This window comes from Musa acuminata, chromosome BXJ3-8 (assembly GCF_036884655.1).
Source record: "Musa acuminata AAA Group cultivar baxijiao chromosome BXJ3-8, Cavendish_Baxijiao_AAA, whole genome shotgun sequence".
NCBI lineage: Eukaryota > Viridiplantae > Streptophyta > Magnoliopsida > Zingiberales > Musaceae > Musa > Musa acuminata.
The window spans coordinates 44549287-44567565 of NC_088356.1; the positions used below are offsets into that span (position 1 = coordinate 44549287).

At 38.9% G+C, this 18279-nt stretch overlaps 1 protein-coding gene and 2 pseudogenes across 1 annotated transcript; 1 reads left to right on the plus strand and 2 right to left on the minus strand.

Moving 5' to 3' along the window:
* Positions 1–724: 724 nt before the first annotated feature.
* LOC103996379 (polyadenylate-binding protein 2-like) lies at positions 725–12968 on the minus strand (annotated as a pseudogene).
* Positions 12966–14715, plus strand: LOC135645338 (chitinase-like protein 1; annotated as a pseudogene).
* A 196-nt stretch (positions 14716–14911) lies between these two features.
* Positions 14912–17998, minus strand: LOC135645337 (NAC domain-containing protein 17-like). Its single transcript, XM_065163636.1, has 5 exons — positions 17657–17998; positions 16937–17214; positions 16474–16803; positions 15568–16099; positions 14912–15458 (listed from the first exon to the last, which is right to left on the minus strand). Exons 1-5 carry the CDS (start codon positions 17907–17909, stop codon positions 15082–15084), a joined length of 1770 nt encoding a protein of 589 aa, XP_065019708.1. The 5' UTR covers positions 17910–17998; the 3' UTR covers positions 14912–15081.
* Between the last annotated feature and the right edge of the window lie 281 nt (positions 17999–18279).

Here is an 18279-nt window from a genome sequence, read left to right on the forward strand (position 1 = left end):
TAATTTACAACAATTTTCTCAATTATAAATTTGATTACAGAAAGATCTTAGCATTGCCATTTATGTTTGTTTATCCGACCTGCGTATTGAAAAAATCTTAAATTGGATCGTCGACCGAGTGGCCTGAGTTTTGGATAACCTGCAGAACTAGATCGAACTGGACAGTCAAATCGTAAAAACGTATCATTAACCAATCCAATTCAATTATTAGATTGGATGTATTAAAAGCCAAAATGAATTGATTGACTAAACGGATTTTTGGATACATCCGATTTTATAATATAATAAAAAATTACTAAATATATTAACAAAAATCCTTTTTAGCATTTATTAGTTGATATTATCATTCGTATACTATTTTTTACTTTTAAAATTAGTTTTCATATTTTAAAATTTTATTATATCTACTTTTAAATTATTTAATATATTTTAAAAATATGTTTTAATCAAACAAACAATCCTACCTGCTGACCCATAGCCTAATGACCCAAGACTCGACTAGGGTTCCCAATTCGATTCAATGTACATCAATCTCGAGCCAAGATAACACCCAACATTGATGAATTTGGCATGTGGACAATATCTACCTAGTAAGATGATATGACAAATCCAATAGATGAATCGAGTGTCATACAACGAAGATGAAGCAGTCGAATCGACAACACATGACGAGATAAATCTTAGACACGTAGGCCATGCAAGACATGGTAAGGACAACACTCAGGGAAGAAAGCAACAGGAAAATGGAATGAACTATGAACTACTGATCCAGTATTCTACCAACGCAAACAAGTCAATCCACAAGCAAAGACTAGTCTAAAACCCAAATCCCACGAAACATGTTCTTAGCAAAGAAAAAGCAAAACCGAGCTCCACTATAAGCTACTAGTTCCTGCCTCGAGGAAAATCTAAAACTAAGTCCGTCGCCTCAATGAATGAGGCTATCGTTCAGTATGCCGACTAATCAGCCGGTGCGTTAGCCCTGCTGCTGCTGTGCGACACTCCTCAGAATTTCCATCGCTTCTGCAACTTTTGCTCTCAGAGCATCTGGAGATTCCAGCAGATGCAGGACTTCGGTTTGGTCCATCTCGAGCAGCATTCCTGTAACTTTGGCTGTATCAACGGGTTCAAGTTGCTTAACAAGTGCGTACAGACTATCACCGAGCATCTGCACAGGAAGAACATGTGAACCATAATCGGTCGACCATAGATAGAGTTGATTCATTGCACTTGTAAATACGAGGACATGTTAACCGGAAAAGGACACATCGATGAGAAACATACCAGCCTTTGTTGCTCGGGAGGAGCATTTGCAAGGGCCGAAGGCAATGCAGCGATGGGAATAGGTTGTGGCACGGCAACATCTTGCATATGCAAACCTCCCATCTCATTAGGATGGAGCATACCACCAACTGCACCTGGTGTGCCAGGAGGGTAGCTGTGGACATGAAACTTTGGAACCATCTGTTATGCATTATAAGCAAAATAAATAAATAAATAAATAAAAAGTTAGATCAATACTAATATTGCATCACATTGAACATTCTATAAAGCTATAATCTCAGATAAAACCAAGATGAGAACATATTATTTTGCCCTTCAAATTTAAACTTTAACCCTTCTGAATCTTTCACCCTAGTACTCTTTCTACTTTCAACCAATTGCAATTTGCTGTGGTTGTTAATAATAGTTAAACCCACCAAATGGTAACCATGATTGTAAGAAGGCACAGAAAGCTTTAGAACCAAGCGAGATGATCAAGGACCTGTTACAGAGTTAATGGTTGGTGTACCTTCCGTCTTTGTTGGACAAGGGCCGGTAAGAAATTTGGCATAGGTGCTTCTGCAGGTTGTACTCCAGGGATGATCTGTGGCTGAAATCTAAATCCTGGCTGTAGACGAAATTTTAGAAGTTATAGAATGAGTTAAGCAATAAAAGAATTAATAAAGCATGCATAGTAACTTATAAAGCAGTAACATGCAGATTCAATAAACAAAATAACTAAATGCAGCGCACCACAGACAACACATTTCATAACAATGTACTTGAAATGCACAAAAAAGATCAGTGATGCATTTCAGTTATGACGTATCGTTCATGTGCTTTAGGTGCAGGCAATCATACAAGTATTTGACTTACTGTCATACTGTATGTATGCCACACCATTCATCATGTAAGTCCATGACAGATGGCATCAGCAACTAAGAGTTCAAAAAAGAGAAGGTAAATTCTATATTCCACATATAGATAATATAATAATGAAGATTGAATTAAAAATAAAAGAATGCAAAAGTATCTATTACAATTACACCTGAATCTTACCAGTCATTATTCTAATCTTTATAAGGGAGCTCCAAAGCTAAGACTGAAATAATAGCTTCTGTACACTAGTTAGCTTACACATGCAATGCACATACTAAATTTGCAATTTCCCACTTCACATTTCCTTTTCACTAATGAGCAACAGCATGCTACAACTACCGAAACTTCTTCCACTATAATATTAAAGAAATATAATAATGAGCAAAAGGATAACAAGCATTATAAAAAGTTATTTCCCATTATGACAGTCGTGATAAAGTATGTATATCAACCAATATCCAGTTTGACCACCGGCCATCAAATATGATAATACCTTGACTGATATCTATGCTACATGGCATGTTTGAATATTTTGGCCAAATATAAGCTTCAACAGTTCAAACAGAGATTGAAGGACATGGAGATAATTGTAAGAGTTTCCACCTTAATATTGAGCATCACAAAAGCCAGGATATTATATAACTAATATTGTCCTCGACAGTCAATTGACCAACTAGTATTGCAGTAAACGGTTATCCGAAAAACAGGATTTTTTATGATAAAAAAATTGAATCAAACATAAGAACCAAATAGATACCTGTGGTGGAATAAGGTTAGGAGGTGGTTGACCATAAAATATTTGTTGCCCAAGGCCAGGAGCACTGGGGGGGTACATGGAAACTCGGGGACCAACACTTGGGCCTAGGCCCATTGCTACAGGTCGCACTTGTGAAAAGTGTGCCTATATATTAGACAAAAAAGTTATTGAAAAAAAAACAAAACATAAATGCCAGCAAAATTTCAGAATTTTGTTATGGCAAAATACATTGCTACAAAGAGACATGACTATAAAAGAGACAATTTCGTTATGACATAATCCATTTCAGACAATGGACCATCAGAAAAGTACTTTGCCAACACAAATTACACAGTTCATCATTTCCAGGTTGGATTGAGTAAAAAAAGAGGACAAAAAAGCAAACGATTATAGGGTGTAACCTAAAGGCTAATTGTAAAGCACTTCCACTATTTTTGCAAAATTAACACCTAAGTAGACATGATATGTAACAAGTAGGATATGAAGCTTCTAGAAGCTTGTTCATATCCTTTCACTTCAAAGCTAGACATGAAACATCAGTTGAAGGTACCACACTAAAACCTAGCTGACCACATTACCATTGTAGCTGCTTAAAGTAACTTGATTATGACCTCAAAAAATGGTTGGGATAAAGTAGATACCTGAAAACTAGCTCTTCTATCTTCTTTCCGTTGCGCAGGTGCAACATAAAGTGGCTTCCCGCGAACCATCTTTCCCTTCATATCTTCAAGCTAAAAAAAAAGAAAAAAATTCCATTTATGAATGTTCCAAAAGATTTTTAGAAGAGAGTGTATGTGTGTGTGCGTGCGCGTGAGAGGGAATGAGATTACAGCTCGATTTGCTTCTTCAGGTGCAGAGAAAGCAACAAAACCAAAACCTTTACTTATACCATCAGGGTTCCGCATAATCTGTAACATATATATACATCACAAGAAAGCCATTATGACCAAATCAAGAAAATTAAGAGAATTAATTGTACCAAAACTGGACATCCAGTACCTTGCAAGAAGTAATTGTACCAAAATCAGAAAATAGTTCTTTCAGCTCATCATCCCCAACGCTATCATCTAAGTTCTTCAAATATAAGTTGAGTCCTTGATCCCTGTCCACTGTATTCCTCGCACTCTGATTATAACTTTTTCTCAGTGCTAATTCTCTTTCGGATTTCTTCAGTGCCTTTCCAACATACCACTCCTTATCGTCAAATTTCTGCTCATTGAGTTCTTGAACTGCTCGAGCGGCATCATCTGGATTCTCAAAATTGACAAACCCAAAACATTTAGATTTTCCATCCTCCTCCCTCATAACAATGGCACTTGTAATTTTCCCATACTCGCCAAAGATATTTTCTAGATCTTCATTTGTAGTCGACTCTGAGAGGTTTTTGACAAAGACATTAGAAAACTTTGTCTTGTCTAAGGAGTTCTGTCTTTCTTTTTTGCGAATAAAGGGTCCAACAAAAACTGGTTTATCATTTAAAAGCATTCCATTTATCTCATTGATTGCATTCTGAGCTGCCTCCTCTTGTTCAAATTGAACAAAACCATAGCCTTTTGACTGTCCAGATGCATCTTTTGCAATCGTGCAGGAAACAATTCTACCAAATGCCGAAAAGATATCAAACAGCTGTCCATTGCATATTGCTTTATCTAGATTCTGAAAAACACAAAAATAACAACTTATGTATGTACAATGCAAACTTGCAACTGTCAAAAGAAATGAGTAACATAAATTATCCATAATCTAATTGGAAACTGACATCTTCACCACAGCAAATTAAACAATTCATTACCTTAACAAATATATTTGCTGCCCCATTTCTATGCATGCTAGGGTCCCGGTTTGAATCCAGAATGCGAATAGGCTTATTGTTAAGAGGCATAAAGTTCAGCACCTCCAATGCCGTTGTAGCTGTCAATCATAAAAAAAAATCAGATAAAAAAAAGACATTCTTACACTTATCATTTGGCAACTGCTCCAAAAGAAACACTTTGATTCTCATGGTATTATGATGTAGAATTTTCATTCCATCAATAATACAGCCAACGCAATATTTGCTTCCAGAGAGTTACCATTTATTAAAAGTCCTTGATGTCCAAGAAGAGAATTCCAATACTAATAGCAATGAAATAGTAAATTGTTCAAAATCAGAGAAGGTTTCAGTAAATGACTTTTATGAAAACATGTGTTGATTTATTATAAGAAATCACTTTCGTTATTTTAAATATTCCACAACAAATACTGGGCCATTGAATATAATACTACTTCATAGACTTGATGCAAGAATGGATTTGATATCTTGCAGAAAAGATAGAAATAAATACAAAAAAAGTAATTTGGGAACATTAAACAAATAATTTAAAAACATCCCAACATTTGAATCCTGGATAAATTATGAGATTTCAAGAGATTTCTTTTTTTCCAATTAGTTTCTCTTTCTTGGTTCATTATCTCTTCACACAGTGGATATCCACCAAAGAGAAATAAGTGTTAGGTTTGGTAGAAGGGGTGTCACCACAGTTTGTCTTAATCAAGTTAATATCCAAATAATTCCCCACAGCTGTTGAATAGAGGTACATTAGGAAGATCATCTCTTGCACAGGTATGGTCTTCTATAAAAGCCAACACAATAACCATTTGTGCTTCTATACCAGCAACTAAACCAGGAAAATCAAGGGGCTAACATCAGCACCCACTGTCTGGAGCTCACCACCACCAAAGGTCCAACAAAACCTATGGTAAGCATAAGGGGAATCAGACAAGGGGAGATGTTACAGGGCAATACTTGGCACTGGCGCACTCTGCATGACGAATTTCCTGCCCATACTTATCAGGCGACATGTTCCATGCTAATTGTAATTACCAAATATTTTCATTTATTTCCTAAAATAGAAATTCCTCAAATAGTATCTTTCCCTTGATAGAATAATTTATTTCCTAAATTCGAAATAAATTACCACCATTGAAATGGTTAGTTAATTTGATAAGTTAGTTTAGACTGATATTATTAATTATTTACATATTAATTACCAACAGTTAAAAATTAGAGTTATGTCATACATGGTTCCCCCTCCTCATCAAACCCTCTCCCATTCACTCTAACTTGAAGGTAGATGGGAAGAATCTAATGATGAGGAGCAAACCGTTCAATCCAGGTTGACTGGGCCAGAATCGACATGATCCAATCTAGAATCACCTAAGACCAGCTCAATTTAACCTAAACCAGTCCATAAATAGCCTGAACCAGTTAAAACCGTTCAAAACCATTCCATTATCACCAAGAACTTGCCTGAATTGAGCGAACCAATTTGATTTGGTTCGGCCCAAAGGGGCTGAGTGTTGGGCCTCAACAGTCCATAGGCATCGAGTGGAGTCGAGCCACGTGTGTTGGACCTCATGGTGCAAAGGGATGGGTCATGCTGGGCTTGACCCAATTGAGTCCAGTCCACCTGAGCAGACTCAAGTTGAGTCTAGTCCAGGCCGAACCTGAGTAGACCAAGCCCGGGCTAGCCACACTAGACCCAAGAGTGGTCCAATAGTTAGATTTTTATTTTTTATATAAAAATGAGTAACTAATATCCAAATTAAACAAATCTACATTGCATAATTGATCAATTAATTAAAATCTCATTAACAAGAACTTCAACTGAATAAATGACATGATACAAATTAAATATAACCTATGAATAAAATGTTGTAAAATCTTATAAAATAATGTGAATGCTAACATAGATTTTCAAAGAACTAAAATTAATTAATTTCGAAATATAAAGATTCTATCAACACAAACTAAATGCTTAAAAAACAAAAGAAAAGTAGGAGACCTTACGGTTCTCCTTAGGGATGATCACCAGCCCTTTCTCCTTGCTCCTTGTTGGTAGACTCTTTTTGTCTCCATAAAATAAATGAGCGAGAAGGGTTTGAGCAACTTAAATAGGGGAAAGGGGTAAAGCCATATATGGAATAACTATATTTTTTATTTTTAAAATAATTTATATTTAAATAATTAATAACATCATTCCAATTTTATTTATTCAAATTAAGAAACAATCATAATGGCTACAAGTTATTTCCAACCTAGGATATACTTATTTAGGAACTAAATTATTCAAATAAGAAAAAATACTATTAGAAAATTTTTTTACTTAGGAAATAATTAAAAATATCCAATGGTTATGGTCACTGCTGGGTTTCATAGTACTCAACAGTTGATGGAAACCAAACAAGGGATTCCAAGGCTTCCTAATTTGCCCAACCCTCTAAACCCATTGGAGATCATATAAAATAATATAGGAGCTTTGATCGATAGAGACACTAAGACAATATTATTATTCATGAGGATAATATCCTTTTTACTCTTTTTATTCGAAAATTAAAAAATAATACAAATCAAAGTCCTTGCATCTCTTCTATAGTTTTTTTTTAATATTTTTCAACAACAATATTGGTTTATATTAAAATACTATTAGAAAAATTTTTGATTTAGGAAATAATTGAAAATATCCGATGGTTATGGTCACTCTTGGGTTTTATAGTACTTGCATAATCGATAGAAACCAAAAAACGGAGTCCCAAGATTTCCTAATTTGCTCAATCCTCTAAACCTATTAGAAATCATATAAACTAGAATAGGAGCTTTAATCGACAGAGACACTAGGACAATATTATTATTTATGAGGATAATATCTTTTCGGCTCTTCTTCTTCAAAAATTAAAAATAAGTACAAATCAAAGTCATTGCATCTCTCCTATATTTTTTTTCATATTTTTTAACAACAATATTGGTTTAATTTAAAAGCTTTAATCCCTACTCAAAAGTTGTAATGCCATAATCGCATCGTGCATACAATTCTTCACAAAATTCATCATCCAGAGCTGACTGTTTATATGTTACATGTTTCTCATTAATACATAATGCTCATTAATACATGTTCCTCATACACAAAATTCATAATGCTCTGACGATTTATATGACATGTTCCTCATTAATACATAAAACACAAATACCAACTAACTAAACAAGCAGTCAATGAGACCTTTCATCCAACTACCTAAATAAACATCACCTCAGCTCAATATGAAAAGAATCCTCCTATTGTACTATGATCTAAAAAAGATAATAAACACAAATGCCCAGTAGAGGAATTCAAAGGACAATGAATAACAATATACGAAATAAATACATAACATTTGTGAAAATATGTTCATAATAAATGTTCATTCATACAAGACGAATAACCAAAGTACCAACAATAGGGAATTTGAAAGTAACAACTCAGAAAGATGCATATAATAAAATATCATTAATAATGCGTCATAATCATCCAATGATACACCATCATCAATAATAGTGTCGAACAAATGGACATCCAAACTCTCAGAATCGATAGCTCTCCCAACAATATATATAAACAATTGATATAAAAAAAAGACATCAACATCTGCAATAGTGTTTAAAAAAACGCTTGGTACTAAAAGGTAACAAAGTTGCAAAATGCTCAAAGTGTCGATCAATATGGTGTTAACCAATTCTAACCAATGCTAAATAAAGAATTGAGAAGTGGTGTATCCAACGGGTGTGGAAGAAGGTAGGGGGAAAGAGAGGGTGACAAATGAAGCTGTAGATAAGGCGACAACAATGGACAAATCTGCAAACGAAAGCAACGACGACGAATGAAACTACGGATAAAGGTGGTGAATTCACTTCGAAGACAAACTTTTAGAGGGGTTTGGGGGAGGGTTGTGTTAGGGTACATTAGTTGGTTTAATCGACTCAGGCAGAAACCCAAACCCAACTTCACTTGGGTGCTGGCTCGAGGTGCCCAACGCTTGGGCCCAGGTGTGCACCTAAGCAACACTTCATTGAAACACCACACCTGGAGGCTTTGCGAGGCACTGAGGCCTCGTCTCGTCTCGCCTCGCTAGAGTGCCTTTTGAAAACATTGATCTACAGATGTTGGGGTTCCATATTGCCCTTTAAACTAGAGTGGTCTCACACTAGTCATGATGGAGACATCTAATCATGACGGAGTCATGATGGTAATACACATGTTGCTCACCAAACACAAGACCATCTAGTTGCCCCATTTGATGATCCGCTAATTCAGAAGAAAATCGGTCTATCGGTACTAGTTTATTTGCCCATCATCGATAGGGATAATGACCATAATCAACATGATACAATTCATGGTATCATATAACGTGCAAAATATAATATCATATAAGAATGCAAACCAACATAATACCATCACCAGTAGAGTATCATCCAATAACAAGCAAGAACGTGAATGTAAAATAGAATAATATCTTAACCAACTTAAGAGGTTCATCATTCATATTATAAGGCTAACAACAATAAACAACACAAGGTCAAATAGAAGTTGACTTGAGTATATCCAAGACCCACTTAAGAATGCCTATGTTATTAGATTAGATAAATTCAGCATAATTTAACTATTGAACCCATCTTGACTTTTCTAGACTAATAAATCCAGATGAGCAAATTATGCTAGTTCAAACTAGCTTCACTAAGTATGCATCTCATTAACACTTACTATGACCGTTAAATAACTCTAGCTTAAAATGATACATTCAAATTAAATTGGGTCATTAATCATTTGTTTGTGTTACTAATCATTTTGATTCCCTTTGCATTGTTTGTTAGTGCAATATAATATACATAATGACTACAAGGTATCCTGAAAACAATTTCCTCTTAAATTCTCATTAAAGATCTCACCTACATGTGTAATTACTAATAGTGATATATGCACATCACCTATGACCACATAGATGAATATGTGCATACATGCATGACAAATGAATACTGTTGTTGGAAATTACACTTAGGTACATACCATGTACTACCAGGCCAAGTGTAGGAAATGTAAGTTGTGCTGAAAATGGAGATTGGATGATTCACGTGGTTAAGGTCCAGCATTAATTTGGCCAACTCTTTCGTGTACAATAAGTCCATTCAGATAGAACATGGGAAAAGGTCTTGCATTAAATAAGGATTAACAAGTGCATGATGTTATTGCTAATAAGGCACAAAATGAGTCATTCACATTAGGGTCATTAAATATCACTTAAATTCCACTTGACTGTCAGAGGGCCACTATATAACCATCACATATTTTGATAGGTTAGTCACAAAACAATAGATTGACTAGCAATCTAGTAATACATGCCATGGAATAAATGTGGTTACAGTCTAAACATTATGCTTCTTCCCAAACTATCTAGTTTTGAGTAAGAAATTAGCAATGAAGCCATGACCTAAAGGTAATGGTTGGGTTGAGGCTAGGCCATGGTAGAACGGTTCATGCAAGCTATGGCCTCAAATATGCGGAGGGGCCCATGGCTTGCGTTAGAATATTACTACCATATCCTATAGCCCTATGGCCAGAAGACTTATGCCATGTGGTCCTTGACTTATGGTGAATTACAACAAGATTTCCTCTTTCTGATCACTAATTGGCCTACGATTGGAGGAAAGCTCCAAAATTGTAACAGTGGATTCAAGTTTATCAGTGTAACAGAACTGAAGCATGGACATAGATTTACTCCAAGTGTCGAGTCATTATCACGAGCTATCTCCCACAGTCCCACTCTAGGATATTGGCTTGGAAATCAGTACACTTATGAATGTGTAGAGCAGTCATCATTTGAGACATCTGAAATTACTCATAGGATGTTAAGCATAGTGCATGCATATGTTACAAGAACGCAAAAGATGTAGTGATTTTGATTGTGCTATCACTTGTTTTGTCTATTCATTGGATTATGCAGATGACAACACCAAAAGGTATTGCAACCTCAACTAAGATATGCCTCTGAGTTGTTTGTCCACACTAGACCTATGCAAATGTGGATTAACTTCCAACTGGTTCATATCCAAGTTCATTTCAAGGATTGGTTAGTGGATCAGTTAGAGCATGAGATATTAAGTGCATCGGGGTGACAATGAAATTCCAATAGTGATGCCTTATGACCATGATTCTACCAGTAACCTAGTTAACCATTGCACATGAAGTGCAAGGAACATATACCACAATTGAAACATGTTAATCAGATTAGAAGAATTAACTACCATTTTCTTATACATAGATATTATCGCTCATTGTTATTTCCTTTTCCTTCTTAGGGAATTTGGTAAATAACAAATGACATGCATTTTCTACTACACTCACATGGATACAAGTAAAAATATTTGAATCATCTACTGGAAAATTGAGCCACAATCATATTAGAAAATTTGCCATAGATATCATTACGCTTCATATGATAATTTAAGCATCGAAAATAGCATTTTTGGATGACAAGGAACGCTTTTTATTTCAATACAATCATCTACATCATAGAAAACAATGAGATAGAAGGAAGGAAATCTCTAGAAAAGATCACTACCAGGTTTCTGACATGGAAAAGAAAAAAAATAGAATCCTACCACAATCCTCAAGGCAATGCATGGTCCCCCATCACATTCCTTCCTCTCAAATATATTTCCTCCTAAATTTGTTAGATGAGTGAGGACAGACAAATAAAAAGATGAGTTCTGTATTATTCTCAAAGAACAGTACTCTCTCCTCATTCCACACCCCAAAAGCCATCAGGTATTCAGTAACTGAACCCATCACACATCCCACCCTTTCCTAAGTTCCAATTTAAAACTACTATATTACCCTTAAACCATGGGGTTATAACAAATGCTCTTCAGGCTTTTACTTTCGCATAAATCAATATATCACTTGTTCAAAGCATGATCTAAGAAAGAAGCTAAGATTCCATTTTTGTAAATTTTGTTGCTTGGTCATTGATTCTGTCTAATTGAAATGCATATTGGTCGAACAGCATAAATGTATAGATAAGTGCAACAAGTACTTCATAGGTGTGACTCGGCCGCCATTTTATATGTTTTAGAAAATGAACTGAGACATGGTCACTCAGGTTTATAGTTTGAATTATGCTTCCTTGCGAAAATCCGTGAATAAGGAGCCAGATTTTGATGGCATAAATAAACCAAATAGTATTTATGGTTTTGATTAGCAATTAGCAGCCAGCATGAAGCCCATGCTTGTGAAAGAAGCTTGTTCTGCTATACAAGTGTATGCCTCATTGAACACAAAAGATTTTGCTAAAAAGCATATGTAGCATAGTTCCCAGAGTATTTTGTAGGAATGCATTATTTCACTTTATTCAGAAATCCTTGTTTCATATGAACAGTAGAAGAATATTATTCACTTTGATTTTTTTTTTTCATACAGATCAAGATAGTTTAAGGGCCACTAGCATACAAAAAACCTTTTTTTCACTCTATTGATGTACCAAAGGCACCACTCCTTCAATTGGATTAGTAGGAAAAATATGCTTGCTTCTTGACAGGAGACCAACGTCAAATGGCGTTTTTCAATCAGTTTAATCAAACAAGGATAAGAATCCTCCTTAAAATTGGGCATAGCTAATGAACAAGAACGGAAAAGAACGAAAATAGTATGACACTTAGTTTCCAAAACTAACATAAATGGGCAGTTCAAATACATCAAATTAATTGTTTCCAAAACTGACATAATTGGGCAGTCCAAACACATTAAATTGGACTCCTAAAACCAATTACGGGAAAAGGCACACAAAGAACTTGAAGAAGAAGAAAAACAACGAACCGACTCACCGTTGACTGGGTTGCTGTAGTTGGCGTAAGCGTGGCCAAGCGATCGTCATGTTCCGAGGTCACGGCAAACCCGGACGGTCACCACCGGGCCGATTTGGCTGAACAGATCGTACACCTGCGTTTCTGTCACGTCGCCTGAAAGTCCCCCACGTACAGCGACGTGGACGGGAACTGGTTTCCCCCGGAGCCGGCCACGCCGCCTCCGTCGTTGCTAACGTCCCGTTCGGCGCCTGCTGGTGCGTCAGAGCCTGCGCCATCTCGCGAACCCGATATAACCTTCTTTTTTTTTTCTCTCTCTTTCCTCCCCAACGACGACGACAAACCTTCTCTGGTTTTTAGGGTTTTGACTGACAGACACGGGAACAAGAATATTGGATCGGGGAGACATCTCTGCTCTTTTTAGGGGATTTCCGGGGTTTCTTTTGGGTTTTTTCTTGATCGGAGGAGGTGAAAAAATTAAATGACTTGACTCTCCACTATTATATCTTCTTCATTCACCTTCTTGGCCAACCCAACACACCCTCACTCGCTGGCTCGCGTTTAGACGGTCTTTGGTTCCACTTCGCTTGTGAATATTACCGCTCACCCCAACCGTCGCCTAGTTGCCGGATCAGATCTCGACTCCCTCTCGCTCTCGGTCACGGAGCAGCGAGCGAATCCGATGGGGAAGATGAGGGCGTGATGGACCGTTCTGGTGGTGATCGTGGCGGCCGGCTCGGCGGTGGAGGCGTCCAAGTCGAAGACCAAGGCGTGCGACAAGGGTGGGAGTGCAGCGGCAGCGTCTACTGCTGCAACGAGACCGTCAGCGAGTACTTGCACGTGTACCGGTTCGAGAACCTCTTCAGCCAGCGCAACGCCCCCGTTGCCCACGCCGTCGGCTTCTGGGACTACCAGTCGTTCATCACCGCCGCCGCCCTCTACGAGCCCCTCGGCTTCGGCACCACCGGCGATAAGTAGACCAAGATGAAGGAGGTCGCCGCCTTCGTCGGCCACGTCGGCAGCAAGACCTCCTGTAAGCCAAAAATGAAATCCCATCCCTTTCTCCCTCCAATCCCTCCCTCCCTCCCTTCCGTTCGTTCATGCATCTAATCTAATTGCTGCCAATTGTCTCTTATTCCCTTCTTATTGACGATGGAAATTGCATCACATAGAGAAGGGAAATCAAAAAATTGGATCAATGATACTCAATGCTTATGCTAACAATTTGATCAAGTTCAGATCCTTGCCTGCACAATCATATATCGAAGATGAGTAGCGACTGACTGTCATGGACTCGTCATATAAAAACCTATTAAGACTACTGTGTATCTGCCGAGCATCTGTGTTGCAGGTGGGTATGGTGTTGCCACCGGTGGTCCGCTTGCATGGGGATTATGCATTTATGCTACAACCATGAAATGAGCCCAAGCCAAGATTATGCATTTATGCTACATTTATGCCCGTCCTGTGAACTGGTATGTGAATGGTGTTTCAAGTTTGCATTGGTGTGAGGATGGTTGAAGTAAATTGAGTGCTTATGAACTTAACCGATGACTACCAGTAACTACAACTACGGACTTATTGGTGATGCTCTAAAGGTAGATCTGTTGAACCATCCAGAATACCTAGAGCAGAATGCTACCCTAGCTTTCCAAGCCGCCATCTGGAAGTGGATGACACCGACGAAGAAGAAGCAGCCTTCAGCCCATGATGTTTTTGTCGGAAACTGGAAGCCCTCAAAGAATGACACTTAATCAAAAAGGTTGCCTGGCTTTGGGCTCACCATGAACATTTTGTATGGTGAGATGGTTTGCGGCCAGGGCTACATCGATTACATGAACAATATAATATCTCACCACCAGTATTACTTGGACTTGTGGGAGTAGGGCGCCAGTTCTCTGGAGACAATCTGGATTGTGCTGAACAGGTACCTTTCAATCCATCTCACAAAGCTACCACATCCTAAGCCACCCCTGCATCTGTGAAGTATCAGGTGAATGACTGCCCCAGAAGATGGTTGTGTCAAATTAGTACTGAATTGTTTGTTCAAAGATGTGCTGCTGCAGTTCAGATGGCTCCACTATTCTTTTATGTGGTGTAAATGTGATTGTGTGTTGGGATCTATGGTAAAAGAACTTGTAAAGGATACCTATTTTTGGCTATGGAAACTATGATGTACTTGTGTTTTCAGAGTGATGGGTGATTTGGTGATTGCATACTGCAGTGCAATTGATTCAGTTCCTATTCTGCCCATAAACCTTCCAATAAGCCAAGCAACCCTGCAGAGGATGTCCTTTGTTTATTTCATTCTCCTTGATCTGCAACAGCACAAGTTCACATAAAAATACTTGCTGCAAGGTTAATTCAATGGAAGTTATCTCTGAAGAAGAATCCCATTGTAAGTGCTGCAATAGTATCTAGCCTTTACAATTGTGCATACTCGAAAACATACAAAGATTGATATCAACAAAATTAGGATACTTGAAACCAGAATAATGAACAAGGAACTCTTGTTCATGTCAATTTTACATATTCAGGAGGAATTGAACCTGGCCAAAAAAGCACTGAATACTTTCACCACAGCTCCAGCAGTCAAAACCCAGAACACAGCACCCAGTCCCACCAGGAATGAGATGAAAAGGATCCCACCATTGCGGCCTCCCCTTCTTCCCGATGCAGCATGGTGCCCATCTGCGGTGGCGTTTGGACCATGAACTCCAACCTGCCCTGCTCTAAAACTCGATACTCGTTCAAACGCCCTGCTAATGAAGGTATTCTCTGATGCCAGCGCAGGACGGCTTGGTACTGAATCCAACAAGGTTGAGAGTGCAGAACTGAACCACGATTCTGAGGTGCTGTTTTGCCGTTGGACCATCTCCATATTGGATGATGTAGAAGCATATGCAGCACCTATGTATGAAGTAGCGAAAAATGAGAACTAGCACAAGCAAAATCTGTGTGGCTGAATGATTTGTAAGGAATGTATACTGGATCATGCAAATGCAAGATTTTTAAGCACCTGAAGCTGGTGATGTCATGAAGACCTGGTTTGGGTCCGCATTTGAGGCACCGAAACCCTGATTATGTCCCCAAAGTTCAGTTGATACGTGGTATGACTCATCTAGTGCTTCATCACCACCAAAACCATCAAGGTATGAAATTGGTGCTGCAAGGCCCAGAGAGTCAAAATCATCAGAGAAAGCCACAGGGGCATCAAAATAGTCATAAGAATCATATAACTCGTTAGGGCCATCGATCTGGTCCCTGTTATTCAAATCGTTCCAACTCCACATGATGGATTCTGGGTCATTGAAATCTTTGATTTCTAAAAACTCCTCATCTGCCTGCTCTAGAATCTGTTGGGTGTTAGAGGTTAATGAAGTCATCTCAGGATCTTCAACAGGCTGAACACAAGCAGAATCTGGTTGTGTGACTTGAAACTTTGTGTCTGAAGTGCTCAGCTCATAACAAATGCCACTGTTCTCAAAAGAAGTAGCTTTCGTTAAGGATGGGCAAAAATTGTGCTTTCCAATTTCTGTTTCAACATTAACCTGCACCAAAGAGACAAGCCAATAAAGGTCAGCCAACTTTCGTTGCATTCTTTGCTTGAGGATAGAGGATCTAAGGAAAGATGGATCAGGAATGTGCTCTTATATTTCATTTATTTACAGTTCCAAATGAGTTCAGGAATGACACTCTATGCAACTGTGCGTGTGTTGCATGTCTACATGCTTGCAGTATGCGTGGAGCATGAGACGTGTGAGTGAATAATGTGTATGCTTGTCAACTCTTGTGTTGGGTCCATGTGTATTGATGTTGGTACATTTGTTTTCACATTTGGACATCAGTAATCTAAAATTGTTACTGCAAACCAGATTGTGGAATTAGAATGAAATGAGCAACAAAGCATGGAATACAGCAATACCTCTGAAACATATGCGGAATGTTCTGAATACTGGCCAACCATGTTCTGCTCATTAGACAATTCTAGCAAAATATCCTCTAACTCATCCACTAGTTGATTGCTCCCAGCATCGCATGATGTGCCAGCAGAGACCAGATCATGGAGAGGCTCGATTGTTGGTACTTCAGTGTTCCACGGATTCGTTGGTAATTCACTGTTATCCTGGCTCCTGAAGATCTCATCCACTACATCATCATCCCACTCCTCTTCCCTGAAGGGTGCTCCATACTGCTCCCCATTCTTAGGACCAGGACCACTCTTCCTGAACACCTTGTAGAGAGCATAGCAATCCTGCAAAGGATGACAGATAATGATGAAAAATTGATAACAAAAGATGGAGAACCATCAAAACTATGAAACAAAGAGAAGATATAGATGTGTTGGATGCTATAATCAGAGTTGATCCTTTCCAGCGATGACTTGCCTGTACATTGTTGCAGCTTAAAAACACCTGCTCATCCAAGGTGTACTCATGCATCACCCAGTTGGTGCGTTCTCCCTTGGGCGCGCGTCCATGGTAGTAGACAAGTGTTTTCTTGTTCCCCATAGCCTTGGAGTTCTGAGAGATGGTCCGGTCCTTTCCGGTAGTCTTCCAGTAGCCAAATTTGGTGGCCCGATTCGATCTCGACCCATTTGGATACTTCCTATCCCTCGGGCTGAAGAAATACCACTGCTTATCGCCACTCTTCAACTCTGATTTGTCTGCAGATACCACGAGAAGCCACAGTTGTAAATTTGAGTCAGCAAAGAAAGAGGGAATAAAACGCTAAAAGGCGACAACTTTAGAGTGTTCTAACGTAGCAATTCTTGTTTGATTTGGAGGTGAAGTTGAAGCAATCTATATTGTTTTGACTTCAGATGTTTAGGCAATCAATCAACCAAGGAGAGAACCTAAGCTGCACAAAATTGAGCACCTTCACATAATAGCAGAGATAACAAGATTAGAATCCAATGAACTGTCTAAACGAATTAGATCAATTGAAATGGGTGAAAATTTGCGTTCAGGATTCCAGGTTAATCCGGCAAGAACAAGAGGAGGACAACTGAGAAGCGGTATCTAGTGATCAACCACAAGATTCAAATGCGAAGGAAGAGAACAAGGAGGAGCTGCGGCTCAACAACCAAGGGAGATGCCGAATCATACCAGGGAGTTCCCATGGCTCCCACTTGTAGACGTCGACGTCGCCGATCATGGCGAGCCTGAAGCGGCGTCCGCAGATCTTGCGCTTGAGATAGTAGAGGACAATCTCCTCGTCGGTGGGGTGGAACCGGAACCCCGGCGGCCACCAGTTGGAGTTCCCCGGCCATGCCCCTGCCGCCGACCCCGGAGAGCAGCGATCGTCGACGGCCGCTTCAACTCCCCCACTGCGACCAACGCAGTCCTTCGCCACACCCATACCTACAGCCTATTCGGCCGGTCAACGGCAGCGGCAGCAGCAGCAGATAGAGAAGAGAAGAGGGGGAACATAGACGAATCGCTTACGGCAGTCTCGTGTTCCGCTTTAAGGAGGAAGAAGTCGACAAAAGGAGGATCCTCTCCAACAATATATTTAAATAAAACCATTCGGTCTAATAATCTCAACCGTTCATTCACGAGCCGACGACTGTCTCCGACAACGAACGGTTCTGATCGAAGTCAGACACAAGGTAAGAATTGGAGGGGATCGGCGCCCAACTTATTGACCGGTCCTCTCCATGACTCTTTTAATGTCCCCTCCGTTCCCACCACCCACAATCTTTACTCTCTCGACCTCGATCCTAAATGTG